Source organism: Parus major, chromosome 1, assembly GCF_001522545.3.
Source record: "Parus major isolate Abel chromosome 1, Parus_major1.1, whole genome shotgun sequence".
In the NCBI taxonomy this organism is placed as follows: Eukaryota; Metazoa; Chordata; class Aves; order Passeriformes; family Paridae; genus Parus; species Parus major.
The window spans coordinates 74,827,644-74,842,216 of record NC_031768.1 but is presented as its reverse complement, the minus strand read 5'-3'; the positions used below and the strand labels follow the sequence as shown (position 1 = coordinate 74,842,216).

The 14,573-nt window shown below is 36.4% G+C and overlaps 1 protein-coding gene across 8 annotated transcripts in view; it reads left to right on the top strand.

Moving 5' to 3' along the window:
* The window catches only part of YAP1 (Yes1 associated transcriptional regulator), an 85,436-nt gene that overhangs the window by 1,551 nt on the left and 69,312 nt on the right, over nucleotides 1-14,573 (top strand). For all 8 annotated transcript variants that reach the window (XM_015639363.3, XM_015639373.3, XM_015639354.3 and 5 more), the window contains exon 2: nucleotides 2,117-2,364. In XM_015639363.3, coding sequence (XP_015494849.1) covers nucleotides 2,117-2,364 — 248 coding nt within the window. The remainder of the gene's footprint in view (nucleotides 1-2,116; nucleotides 2,365-14,573) is intronic.

Here is a 14,573-nt window from a genome sequence, read left to right as displayed (position 1 = left end):
AGGGTCGTCGCTTGGCCTCCGGGAGGATTTGGTGTTTAAGCAGAGGGACTTTTGTACCAAAACCTAAGTGCTGGTGTGAATACGAACGAAAGCTAATGCTGTTAGTAACTTTTTCGAAGGAGACTGTGCCTACCACCAAGTCGAGTGCTATTAAGTAATAAACTTTGTTGCTAAGCTATAAAATAGGTTTTATTATTGGCTATTGTTACTTTTTCTGTGTAGCCAGTAAGAGTGAAACTTGCCGTGTACTGGTGCCTGGTACCCGTGTTGTTAAGGGTCTGTCAACATTTCCATTATTAAACTTCTGTTTTGAACGATTTATAACTTGACTTCAGAAGTTCGTTCCAGGCTGAACCTTGGCAAGTACTCTCCCAGCCTAGGAGTTAATTCGTTTTCCAAATACTCAAAAAAGCAGTCTGGCCTTCATATAGGAAGACTGAAAAGAAGATTGGAAGAGGTGGAGCTGATCTGCTTCTGTAGCTTTGCTAGCTTCTAAGTTGCAGACCTTTAATAACCTACTGAAATCCAGCAAGGAATAAGGGGTTTAGTGTATAGTGCTCTCCCAACTTGTGCAAATTTCATCACGGTTTCATTGTGTAGAAATCTGAAAGGGTAGACCATTCATCCAACACTTAGTGCTGTGTCTTGTTAAATACAGTAACTGCAGTTAAATAGCTCTTGTGTTTGAATGCACTTAAGGTGTGTGATGATCATACAACTTTTGGTTGTACTTTTAGGCTTAGTCTAACACTGTAAACAATTCACAATTGTGAATGTTAATCTTCATCTGTAAAGCATATTTAGTTGGATCACTGTTCCTTGTACCACTCAGTGGTTCTTAAAACATAAACTTGAAATCCAGCTAAAGCAAGAGAGAATCATTTGCTTCACTGTGGACTGGTTTTGGTTTTCCTTTTCGTTTAGTTGTGCCACATAAACATTCTGCTTAAAGAAAAGATCTCTAATTTCTTTAATTCTGTTATTGTCAGGAATTAAAATATTGCAAATCCACTTGATTTACTACTTGCTTATTTTGTCTGAATGTAAGTGCAAACTGGTTTCCAGTTGAACGCATGGAACATCATGTGTGCTTGCATACAGATGGAGTGAAGCAGAACTGTAAGAGTAAGTGGGGCCTCATATGGTGCAATACCTTGTGTAGAGAGGTGTGACAGGGACTGATACGTGCATCTCATTATAGGTGTCAGTGTTGTCCTGCTCTATCTATAAAACCAGTTAATTGGTAAATACATTTCTCAAAGCCATTTTCCTTTAATCAAGTTTTCAGAGCTGCCTTTTCTGTTCCACGTTGGACACGTATTTACTATTGGCAAAGACGTTCTGTGTGCTTGTGAGTGGTGACTCCGATGAATGGGTTTGTGAGTCATTCCTGATTGACTGGGTCAACCGTTTGCTGAAGCTTTGCTTTGGATAAAAGTGTGGATGGACTCTTTATACCCCTAAAAGTTTGAGTTATTAGGAAATGTTATGTTCAGTCTTCTTGTATAGGTTTTTTTAATGGTTGAATTCGTGAGTCTTCCTTTATTGGAACTCACTGCTGCCAGCTGGCATTTCACTATTGCTTTTCTCTTTGTGTGATCTTTTAAACCCCGAGTGGGGGGTAGGGATGGTGTGTACGTGTACTTGAATCCCCACACCCCCACTTGAAAAGGAGAGTGGGAACTTAACTCCTCCAGCAGAAAGTGGGTGTGATGGTAGTGAGTGGGTGCAGTCCAGTAACAAACCACTCAATACACTGGATGAGATCTGCTGACTGCAGGCAGGTTTGTTCTTAACCCTGTGCTGAGGAGAGTTTTTAGTTTTAGTTTTTAGTTTGAAAACTTTAGTTTTCAAGATAAAACTAAGGGCTCTCAACATATTAATTAACCTCTCAACAGGTTAATGTTTCTTGACTTGCACAAGGGCTTTTGTGATGCTAGTTAACCAGACTACGTGGAGGCCTGCTTGAACAGTTACAACTGGAAAATAAGCAGAACTTTAGAACAACTGAGCTATGAATTTCTCCTGAAACATTAATTTAAAGTGAAATGTCTTCTGACAACTACATTTCTCCTGAAAGATAGGAATTTTAATAAAATAATTTCACTCCTGGCAGGCCAGCACTGATGCCGGGACAGCAGGAGCCCTGACCCCACAGCATGTCCGAGCTCATTCCTCTCCAGCATCACTGCAGCTGGGAGCTGTTTCTCCAGGGACACTTACACCCTCTGGAGTAGTGACTGGACCTGGAGCTCCATCTTCTCAACACCTCCGCCAGTCTTCTTTTGAGATCCCTGATGATGTACCTTTGCCACCAGGTTGGGAGATGGCTAAGACACCTTCTGGACAGAGATACTTTCTTAAGTAAGTAAAATTTCTTTTCGATTAGCTGTATGTCTTTTTTTTTTTTTTTTTTTTTTTTTTTTTTTTTTTTTTTTTTTTTTTTTTTTTTTTTTTTTTTTTTTGGTTGGGATGCATATTTGGTTTTTACAGTCTTACAATTTTGGTAAATTTCGTTGTGCTGAAAATACGTATTTTTAAAAAACTGGTCCTGATTTTAAGTAGGGGACCCTACCACTTCAGTATTTCTCCCATATCAACTCTGCTGTTTCTGAAAACTGTATGTGGCAGTGAATATGACTGAATATTTGTCTTATCTTAATCTTAGCCAAATAATATTTTCCATTATATTGTGTATTGAAAAATGAGTAAAATGATCATAGTCATTCTGGAACAATGAGACTTTTGGATTTGGAGAATATTGTCAGAGTTGCCATGGAGGTCAAGATATGTTTTACCTCATTTTAATAATACAGATGTAAAAATACAGAGTTAACTTTAGAGACTATTGTAGTGACAGTATGTCAGGGCTTCTTATGTTCTGATTAAGGACAAGGGTTTAAATACACAACCAAAATGGTTTTTGCCTACTCTTTCTTCCTGAGGTAATTAACATATATGTTTGATTGCAGTATTTGTGTTTGTAACTTAACTCATCTATATTCCTGACAGTGAAAAGGAAACTTCAGAATTTCTAACCTTGTTTCATGTTCCTAGAACTGCAACTTTTTCACACAGTGAAATTAGTATCACCTTTTCTATAACTTAAGAAAAGTTACACTTGCCATCCATTTGACACCCAATCCATCAGGAAACATTTTCTTTTATTCTGTGAAGTTTTCTAAAACAGCAAGGACTTGTCCTTCTTTCTGAAAGTGTGCCCACCAAGACCATAACTTGCCCTCAAATATTTTGACTATAATTTGAACTTTTTATGTAGCAGCAAGTCTCTAAATAACCCATTGTGTCATTTGCAGGGTGGGGAGAGGTAACACTGTGTTACATATGTAAAACTTGTTTCAAGCAAGAAAAACATATTTATTCCTACCTTTCTCACTCAAACATTGTGATTAATAGGTGCATCTGATTGAAGTAGTTGAGCTTGTAGCTTCAGAAACTAAAACAAATTTTGTCTGCAATGAAAATTGAACTTGCAGAACTTTTTAAAAATGTTTCTTGTTCCTGTAGCTGTGGTATTCCCATACAGAGAAATTAGCTTTTTTTTTTTTTTTCCCAACCGAAAAGAGGTTGCAGTAGTTGTCTGAAATTATTTGAGCCTGAAGGTCCCCTTTTGAGAACATTGTTGAATGAATGTGAAAATAAGCATTAGCTATAGATCTTGAAGATGTGATATTTTCTTTGGTATAGTTTAACAGATCAATGTGCTCTAGAATGAGCTCTTCAGCAGGCAGAAGTTTTTTTTTGAACTGTGTAAGTTTATGCCATTTGAGAGCTGTACCTCATTGAACCTTGAGGAAAGAACAGAATGAGTTTTGAAATGAAAAGCAAACTTGTTTTGACTGTGTTAGTGAGAGCTCTTAAAGAGCAGCTTATGAAGCATGAAAAATAGATATTTGATTTTAAAGTTTTACTGCCACAAGTGTTTGTTCTTGATAGCACTGTCAATTATACAGAAGATGAAACAGTTTAAGAGATGAAAAATGTCTTCCTGCTCTTCTAATGAATTTTTTTAATTGTGCTCATTCAGGTGAAATCGGAGTGAAAGATTTATTCTTGGAAAGCTTTTTCTGAAGTTTGATTATTACCACAAAAATCTTTCCTTTTTCTTCTGTGAGTTTTTTTATCCTTTCTTGCTGTCCTGGTATCCATTTCAAAGGGTCAGGTTTCAGCAAGAACAATAAAGAGCCTGAGACTGGAAAGTACACACAAGTCTGGCAAACTCATCTGCATGAGCAAGATCGTTTGTTCTCAAGCAGACATCCAAAGTAAATGATTGAAAGAGCTGCTAGCTGTGAAGGATGTGTCTTGAAGGGAAAAGGAGTGGAAACAAACCAGGTTGTTAGGAAAAAAAATAAAGTCTGTACTTTTTGAACCTCTCCCTGCTGGGTTGCATGCTGACCTTGGGAGATTTTTAAACAGTGTAATGGGCTGTTTCCTTTTGGCTTTTCTTGGGTGATGCAGTGGTATGGAAGAGTCTAATGGGGACAGCTCTGTTCACACTTGAAAAACATTTCTTTGTAAAAGGTTGCTTAATAGAATCTACAGGTGAGATCCACCAACTTCAATGGAGTTTATTAAGATTTGTAAAAAGCATTAAAGTACTAGCACAATGTTTGCTCTGTATGTGTAGGAAACCCAAAGAAATTTAAGACTAGTTTTGAGTAGCAAGTTTGTATACTAAGGGGTTTTTTTCAGTGATGAGTGGTTAGTTCTATCTCACAGATGCAAGTCTGCTGCAACTCATATTTTGTCTGATTATACCTTAAACATTTGCTTGAAGTGTGAGTACTAAGATTTCAGATTCTAAATACCTTTAATGTGGTTCCTTCCACCATATGCAGATTTTTAGTGTCTCTTCCAAGTGTTCAGCTTTTTTTCTTGATTGGCTGCTTCACTCTTTGTTTCCAGTTGCTCTGTTCTGTAGCCACTCCGTGAACGGTCTGGTAATCAGACTCTAGAAAGATCTTTGCAGAATAGGTAACAATATTAGATTTTTTCCAGATGTCAGTAAGCCTTATGGTTATAGTTATCATAATACTCTACAGTGCAAAGAGAATAATACAAAATTGAGTACCATACTTAATGCACTCTGGAATTACAGTCACTTCCACTAATGAGTGGGTCAAGCACTGTGAACATAGTAATTTGTGCAAAGAAATGAAAATAGTGTATATGGGAGAGAAGATACTTAATCATCTTTGTGTGTATGTATATATAGAGAGATGTGCAGAGTTGTTTGGCCAGGTATTTTATATACACACCCCATGTATCCATACATATTAAAAGAAGGTGAGGGCAGTACTATAGGGTTTGAACCAGAGCTATTCTTGTAAATTAGTCTGTCATCTGGATAAATAGACCCCCTTATGTATGAATGCCCAACATATGATTTGCCAGAATTCCACTCATTAGCATTCATCTCACTGTTATGAGTAGTACTGCTGAGTTTAATTTTCCCTTAGCAATGATTTTGAGCAGTGGTTAAGGCCTGCTTACTGTACAGCTGGTAAAACTATTTTTTATTGATACTGCTCCTTCAGTGGAGCTCATAAGTTAAGACTTGTCTGGTTAGTAAGTGGTCACATCTGAGTCATCTCTCACTGGTGTGCGGTAGCTTTAGCCCATTCTTAAACATACAGTAAAAAAGCCGAGCTTGGTTTGTGTGGTGATGTCAATTGCATTGCTTTTTAACCGCTTCCTGTTAGCCAGCTGCTGCTTGACATTTCGGTGAACTGTGCAGAAAGATAGGGGATTGCTCTCAAGGCAAAAGATAATGTACAGTGGGAGAAGCAGACACAACAGCATGCAGAAAGAAAAAAACAAATTTTGCTCGGTTTTAGAATTACTCTTGTATCATTTTAAATTAGAGTTATCACTTTAATTCTCAGAGAACTTGTGTAATACCTCTTCTCTTGTTGTAGTGAGAGGAGAAGTTAACTGATAGTCCAGCAAACAAGTCTTGTAATTATTTTTCCTACAGGAAGTAGTTCTTGCAAGCAGTTTATCAACAACTTCCTATTTTTTCTGTGAAGTGTTGAATGACTTCCTGAAGGAGGCCAAGGTGGTTTTCATTAGTATTTGTGGGTGTGTTTGAGGTGTTTATCCATCTGGCAGAAAAAAAGATTGCTGTTACACATTTCTCATGTACGGCATACAGAGGTATGGCTTTGGATGTTATGAAACTAATTCGTTTTAAGACAACAGGGAAGTTTGTTGCTATAATTTTTTGGGAGCGTTTTGTTTGGTTTGTTGGGGTTTTTTATTTCCTCATGTTACACGTGAAAAGTATTCAGTGATGCTGTTAAATTTCTCTTGCATCCGATTTTTATCCCTGACTGGTACTACCCACTACACCAATATCCTTTGCTCCCCTCGGTCTCCCCACCCTACCAAAGTAATCTTAGTTTTCAAGGACAAAAGGTGTTCATTTGAAAAGCTGCAACCACAACTGCATATTTTATTGAAGACCTTAATTTAGTGTGGAAGTGCATATTCAGAGTCATCAATATGACTTCTTCTGTTTATAATTCTATAGTTCAGGCAAGCTGGTCAGCAATTATTGGTGGAAGCCAAAACTGTACCCACTGCTTTTCATGGGCTTCTCCACTTTTGAAGATCTTTGGATGCAAAATTATATTTGTAATATATCAAATTAGTTGCATTTTTATATGTTGATGATTTGACTGTGTAAGAAAATACTCAAAAGATCAAAAATCTCCCTAGAAAAAGCCATGAAAAAAAGGGTACTGTGGACACTGTCAGTTTCAGAACATAGCTGAGGGAAAAACATTAGTTAAAAGACTTTCAAAGGAAAGCTTGCTGTGGTATATTTTTGACAATTTAAGGAAAGACAGTCACAGTACTACTAAGTGTGTATTTTTCCTTCTACCTCTTACTTTGAAGAGTCCTATGAAAGAACAATAACACAAGCTATTTCAAATTTGCGATTCTACTGAAGGTTTCAGTATCTTTGAAAGGGCTGAGGAAGAATAAGGGCAAACATGCCTTATTTGTGTTAGCACTGAGACTGGACATCAGTGAAGACAGTGGCACACATTGTCTTGTATTTGGTCAAATAGCACTATCTATGCATTCAGGACCCTGCTGGACAAGGTGATTTTATAAGACTGTTCCAAAAAGCAGTAGATATGATTTCAGGTAAACCAGAAACATATCTCATGGTTTTCACTAATGTATTTTTTTATTTATGAGCATATTGACTTTTATTATCTTCAGAAGAAAATAGAACTGGGGAAAATACAGTATCTGTGGCACCTGGTTGGCAGTTAAGCATTAAATTCTCTCTGAGGATTTTTTTTTAAATTAGTTGTTGATCTGAACCTTTCATCTTCCCACAGGTTTTGTCTTTCGCATCTCTCTCATAAAAATAGTCTATGTGCTTTATAGTGTCTGATTTTGGATTTATATGGTTTAGGTATCTCATACTGCTTTGTAGCGCTGCTTTCCTGTCTCCTGAATCAAATTTGAGATCAATTTTATCTTATTGGTGCTCTGAAAACTTTTTATTATGCTGAAAGCTGTAATTGTGACCAATTCTTAACCAGTTTTTTATAATTAAAAATACTAAAATATCCCTGATTAGTAATAAGAAGAGTATTCAAATACAAGTTTAATCACAATTTCGTGTTTTAAAAAAGATTAAATTCTACTTATTAAATATTTAATCTGGTTATATTTGAGTTAGAGTTGTAGCATTAAGCACTATGGATGTAATTACACTGCTGTGGAACTTCTGTTTTCTGAGGACCTGACTTCTAAAGACAAACAACAATTTGATATAAATCAAGATGAGTCTCCTGGATTTTTTTACTTTTTGCTTTTTATTTTTTTCTGTATGGGGAATATGGCAATGAATTACAGTAGTGGGGTTTTTAGTAGTCATCTGGCTTGTAGCATAGGGTAGTCTTAACCCCTCAGTCACATGATGAAAATTCCTGCTTGATAGAAAGCACTAAAATAATAAAATAATGTTAATTTGAAAATGCCCATGAATGTAAGACTGAGCACAACTGCACCATATTTTTGAAAGAAGCTTCTAATGGTTAAATGCTGTTGAGCTGATCAGTGGCATGTTTGGGTAAAATCGTAACAACTTTTACAAGATTCATCTCTTATTCTCTTATCTTTCTCCTCCCATAAAAGAAAAAATAATAGTAGCTTTAAAGTTTGAAATGTAAAGCCACCATTTCTACTTTGCTCAATTTTTCTCTGCAATTGTGGCACAACAGCTGCAAATTTTTAAAAGCTGATGCAGCAAGCAAATTCGATTTTTCACTCTCTCTGGTTTTAGACTAAACCCTCAGAGAAAGTAACTTATTAGCACTGGGAGTGCTGAAATATTTGATGGCAGGACCTAAATTAAGTCACACATAAAATTAAAGCAGAGTTCCTGTTGCTCTCAAAGACACGTTTTCGCATATCGGACGTAAGCACTGGTCATAAGCACTTAGGGGGTGATGCCCAGGAGAGCAGGAGGTGTTGCTCAGGGCTAAGGTGCAAGATTAACTGTTAAAACTAGCCTGAGTTACAAACAATCTTGACTAAGACTAGACACCTCTCCTTTGCAAACAACCAAAATAAAAAAAATAAAAAAAAAATGAGGTAAGCAGCAAAAGAGATCTGTCATCCAAAACTAGAGATGTTTGTCTTCTTTTTATATGTGGCCAAAGCACTGCCTGTGTTTATCTTCATAGCTGGGAACAAATTCAGATGATGTAATTAGATTTAGTTTAACCTTTTAAAAATAATAGCTGTTCAGTTCTTGTATTAATTTGTGTCCTTGTGTTTTTATACATTCTAACATACTTGCATTTATTGTTTATACATTTCTCATATACCTGTGCAGTAAAACTCAATAATGGTGGGTGGAACTTACTTGCTTTTGCTATTTGAGTAAATGTTCTGTTTTTTAAGGTGTGGTTTTTTTCTTTTTTTTCTTTTTTTTTTTTATTTTCTCTTCCCCTGACAACAAGCTGTGAGTGATTATGTAAACGCTGATATTTACCTTAATCAGTTTCTCATGTAAATTCTGAAGAAAATTTCACTTGAATGAATGCAGGAAATGTACAGGAGATTTCTGTGAGTAAGTGTCTTCTGGTAAGTGCCCCTGAGACACCAGCAGGGTACCATGTAGTTGGCCCAAGAGAATGACAGAATTGTGTCTTGGGGAAATTTAACAGCATGGGGGTTACTATGATGGGAAACAAATTCTTGGGGAAATGTTGTATTGGAATGTTAACAGATAATATTAACATATAACTGGTTTGACACTGTCCCCCAAACAGTTTGTTAAACCTGATTTTGATGTTGGGCTCTATTGGGAAATTTACCAGATTAACTATATTTTCTTTTAAACATTTGAATAGGAATCTATAGCATGGGGGAAATTTGTTTTTAATACAAAACCAGTACCTCATAGCTGCTTTTTGCTAAATGAAACTAGAGTTTTATTTGGAGAACAAAAGTTTTTGTAAGTCATGACTAAGCTGTGTTGCTGTTTCATGGCCTCCTGAAGTCCTTCTTGGAGTCTGTTTTCTGGGATTCACTCTGTTGCTGTTTTATTTGGCTTTTAACTAAGTTACTTCAGGCTGTGTTTCAGGCAAGTATTCTAAATTGCTGGTTAAGTCAAGGTAATAATACAAAGCTGCCTTGTAAAATAAGACTTTTACCAGTATACTGCCTGTCAGTCATGTCAGTTGCTAAGGAGACAAAGCTGCCTTGAAAACAGTCTTGGACTTTGCTTTAATTTTGCTAACGAGGCTTTGCTTCGTCACAGTGAAAGACCAGATCTCTTTTGTTGAGTCTCTGACATGCTGTTTGGTAACTTAGATTGGTGTTAGGGGTTCAGTGTAGTTACTGATTATTACATTGAGGTTGTGAAGCCAGGTTTTTTCTGCTGAATTCTTTTATAGGAAAGTCAAATAAAGGTCATTTACTATTGCTAGTTTATTTCCAGTGAGTTCTGATTTATTGAGAAGTCTGATTTATTGTTGGTAGTCTGCACTACACTGTTTAAACAGTGTTACAACTTCAAGGCTGCCTTTGCCTTTCTGTTTCCCTTGTTGCAAGTCAACTTTTTGCTTTTACTGGGTATGTTATCAAGTTAGACGTCTATGGCTGAATAAAGCATAGAATCATAGGTTTATAGGCAAAATGGAATTCTTTGAATAAAGAAAATAAATGCAACTCACAGGCATATTTTCTTATTGGATCTTGCTTCTCATTTTTTGGCTAATTTGTTGTACTTATTTGAAAAGCTTGGTTGGCAAGTCCTTTGCAATTACTTTGATTGCAACATTTTATATAGTCTCTTTGGAATGGTGAAGAATAAAAAGAGAAATTTCTTCCTTTGTTTGCTAACTATGCTGTTTGTGTAGTTAATATGATTAATAGATCTAAGTGTCCAATGAACATATAATTCAGTAGTGATTCTTACAAAACTTTTGTCGCTCTCAGAGCAGCCAGCTTTGCATGAGTTAAGGATATGAAATATATATACTGAAAAAGGTGTAATCTGATACACAAAAGGCTGTGACAAAGTTGTTTTGAAGTCTGTTCTATGCCATCTTTAGAGGCTATTTTTTAATATACAAGAAAAACATGTTTGCAGAAAAAAAAGTAATACTGTGCTGTAACTGGAGTTTAGGTGTCTATTGACTTCATTGATGGTCTGTGGGGAAATGATGAATTATAGTCATTTAACAGTGAAGTATTTTAAGTACTTCCAGTTTTCAGTGAAAATGGTTAGTAGCACATTCTGTGGTTACAGGGTTTTGTATACAGGAGGCTGACTAAGCTAAAATTGCCTGTGTTTTAGTTCATGTATGGATAGATATTTAAGAGCTTTTTGTTATGCTGCTGTTGACAGAATTATGTAATCATCAGTGTGTTTCATTTTTATACCTTTGGCCTCTAAAGATGTGCGTACTTAATTTCTGTCTGTGTATATCACTTCTGGCCAGTGAGTATAACATTTGGACTGAAGTAAACATTCTCTTTCATAATTGGTATTTCAGGTTTTCACTTTTTATGAGATTTTAATTCTAAACCTAAGCAGACCTAAGATTTTAGAACGAAATAATTAGTACGTAACAGCGGGCAGGAACTTTCAGATTTGTAGTGTTAGAACTATTAATCTTAGTGATTGTAAGGGTTTGGCTTTGTCTCTTTATTCTTCCTGTAATGACTGTTAACAGGAAAAATATCTGTTGGATTTTTAATAATATCCTGGTAAGTCAGACATTGGTTAGGCATAAGGAAGAAGAAATGTGAAACAGACCTTAGCATAAACAGTTAGTTAAGAATTAACGTTTTAGCATCCATGTTAACAAGGTCAAAGGAAGTCTTAATTACATGCTTTTGAAAATTGTTTGCAATTCAACATTGTCCCCATTTTTTATTACACTATCAGATGAGTCCTGACATGATCAGCTTTGTGTTATGCAAATTTGTTGAGGAACTTGGACAGTTCATTGTTTTCTTAATTAATTAAATTTCAGTTTTATGTGGTAATGTATCCAGAAAAAAAGAATCAATCAATCAATCAGCTTCATCGTTGTGGTATACATTTTCCAACTTTCAGTTTTAGTGTTGCATTGGAGTTGGGAACAATGAAGCAGAAGGGGAGGATGCTTTTTTTTTTTTTCCTCTGGTGCAGCTATTTGTGTAGCTTTTGCTGACAGCTACAGTTGAATCCTGTTTATGCTGTGATGGTGAGCAACTCAGATTGTGGATGAACTTCAGCTGATTCCTTTGCCCTTCAATCTTGTTGGAGTAGAAGTGTAGGCTCCTGTCTGTGCCAAGCTTCACCTTTTTCAAATGGCCTCAAATGCTTGCTCTCTGAAACCCAGATTTTAAGTGGTTTCCAAGCTAAGGTAATAACTAACTTACCCAATAGTTGAGGGAGTGGCAATAAAGTGAAAATTGCTGGGTTTTGTCATGGATAAAATTTATGTAAATCAGTTTATGGGAAGAGGTCTTTTATATTTGCAAGAGACAGTGGACTCTTGCTTTGTGGATGCAAACGTGTCTCATTAAGGACATTTTTTTGAATTCTAGAACTAAGTATTAAAAACAAGGGCACTCAATCTGTATCTCAGACTCCAACATCAACGTGAATGCATGATTGTATGGAATTTATTTGAAATATAGGAGATTCTGGTGTTGATGATTTTTTTCTTTACCAGGATCTTTGCATTATTTGCCTATAACTTTGTATGAAAGGTATAAACAAACCTAAAATTTTGCTATTGTGTGGTGCTTTTACTTCTTAACTAGCTTACATGACTTCCTTCTGATTTCTCCTGATAAATACATTTGATTATTATTGCTGATACCTGCAGCTGAGACATGAACTTAGCAGACCTTAGAATACTTTACTGAGGTATATAAAAACTGAGTGTAACCATTCATCTACATAGCCACTGTTGATTAAAATTTTCCAGCCTCAACTACCTTATGCAGGCATTTATGCACATACTGTGTCTCTTCATCTAGTCAAACTGCAAGATACACTTTAGATAAAAGGTGTTCTTCTGTTGTATAGAATGCAGTTCAGTTCCTGACTTCCAGCTAAAAATCTTGTCTGTTTTGCAAGTTGTAGAAGAATAAAGAAGATGCAAATTCCTGTAAGCAAACTCCAAAAAGTTCTATTAAATTAATACATACAGACTGCAGTGCAGTAACAACTGGTGCTGTCACACTGTGCAATCCTTTATACAATCCTTTCATTTGCACTTCATTAAGACTAATAGGTTTTCATTTAGGTTAGTGTAAATCTTGCATACTATTTGAGACAATACCTCTGCTAAAGAAAGAAAAAAATATTTGTCAAAGCTATTAGGCTGTTTAGCTTATGTTGATGCCCAGTGTTTTTGATTATTGCTGGTGAATCCTACAGCAAGGCTGAACTGCAGAGTCACCTGATAGTGTTGTGTTGTTTATCATAGAGGTATCTTTCTGAGTAACACATCTAAAATATTCTTAAAATTATCAGGTGAAGGAAAAAAATCAGAAGATGATATGTGATAGAAGCGGAGATAAAAACCAGCAGTACAGGTAGTATGGGTGCAGTAGAAGTAGTTATGCTGTTCTCCCTAAGTCTCCTTTTGCTGTTCTTGAGGTGTTCGAGATGCTCAGTTTTAAAACCTAGCAACTGCTGGCCCTGCCAGCATTGTTGAAAGCCCCCATTTAAACTGAGTCCAGGTGCCTGTCCAGGTAACTCTCTTGTTGCTAGTAGTGGTGATGAGCAAATTTCTTGCAAAGACTAAGCAGGGCAAGCATATACTCTTCAAGCAAATACTCTTCTCTGAGAACTCAGCTGGCTTCCAACTGTTCCCCAAGACTTGTGTTGTCTCTGCCTGAGGCCCCTTTTTTAGCATTGACTGCATGCTTTGGCAAGGAGTCTGTCTAACTGGTTGTCTGTCCACTGCATGAAGAAACAACTTCCATCTCTACTAAGCTTGGCTCCCATCAGCTGTATTCAGTGGTGCCCAGTTCTTACTGTGTGACAATGAACAGTTTGTACATAATTGTTCAAGACTGCTGTCTTTTCCTCTGGAAACTGCTTATTTTGGGATTTGAAGAGCCCTAACCTGCCGGATCTTCCTGGAATAGAAGCTTTTTTCAGTTATCCCTGCAACACAGCTTTTTCATATCCTTAACTCGTGTTTTCCAATTGTTATTTTTCAAGTGAAAGGTTAGGAATGTTTAGCAGCATTCACTGTTCTGAACCTTCCATCTAAAACGTACTCAATTTATTTGTACTGCCACTTGTTCTTTTGCTCTATATACCTGTTTTTTTTCCCCAGTTCTTTGCAGTTAGCAGTTAAGAAAAAGTAAATTTGTATCACTGGGGAACTTACAGAACTGCTTCTGCTTTCACTTGGATAGATTCCACTGTATAGACTCTTGTGGAAGTTTGTGTGAGTCCCACCTCTGGTGCAAGAGCTGCTGATTCCTCCATCCTAGTGCTGTGTGTTTGCTTTATAGTTTCTTACTGGTAACTTTGTGTCATATCAGGACCTATCCACATCCTGTAGCTGCCTTTTGTTTGTTTTAATAAAACCCCAAAATACTTGCTTTTCCTAATTCCGTCTTGTAGTCATTGGTTTTTGAAGCGTAATGCCTCCTGTGACTGCTGTGTCTGCAGAAGGAGAGCCTTCCGTATAAACCTATATACGTTTATATAGCAAATACTTCTGTTGGTGCATTCACCTTGAAAGAGAAAGATCACCTGCACTTGTCTCGCTTATATTTGGGAGCTGCTTCAAGCAAATGGAAGTGTTGCGGGTATGACAAAATGATGTGTATGTGCTTTAAAATATCTAAGCAAGATTAATTTCTAGAACAAAGTATTTTGTGGATGACAGTACACATGTACTAAATTATGTACCAGATGTACTGAACCTACTCAATGTATGTAGGTCTTGCATTGAATGGAAATGTGATTGAAGAAGTGAGCAGTAGCAGTGTATTTGGATGTTTGCTTGTGTTTCTTTATAAACTCTGTTTCAGTGATGCTGAAACAATGT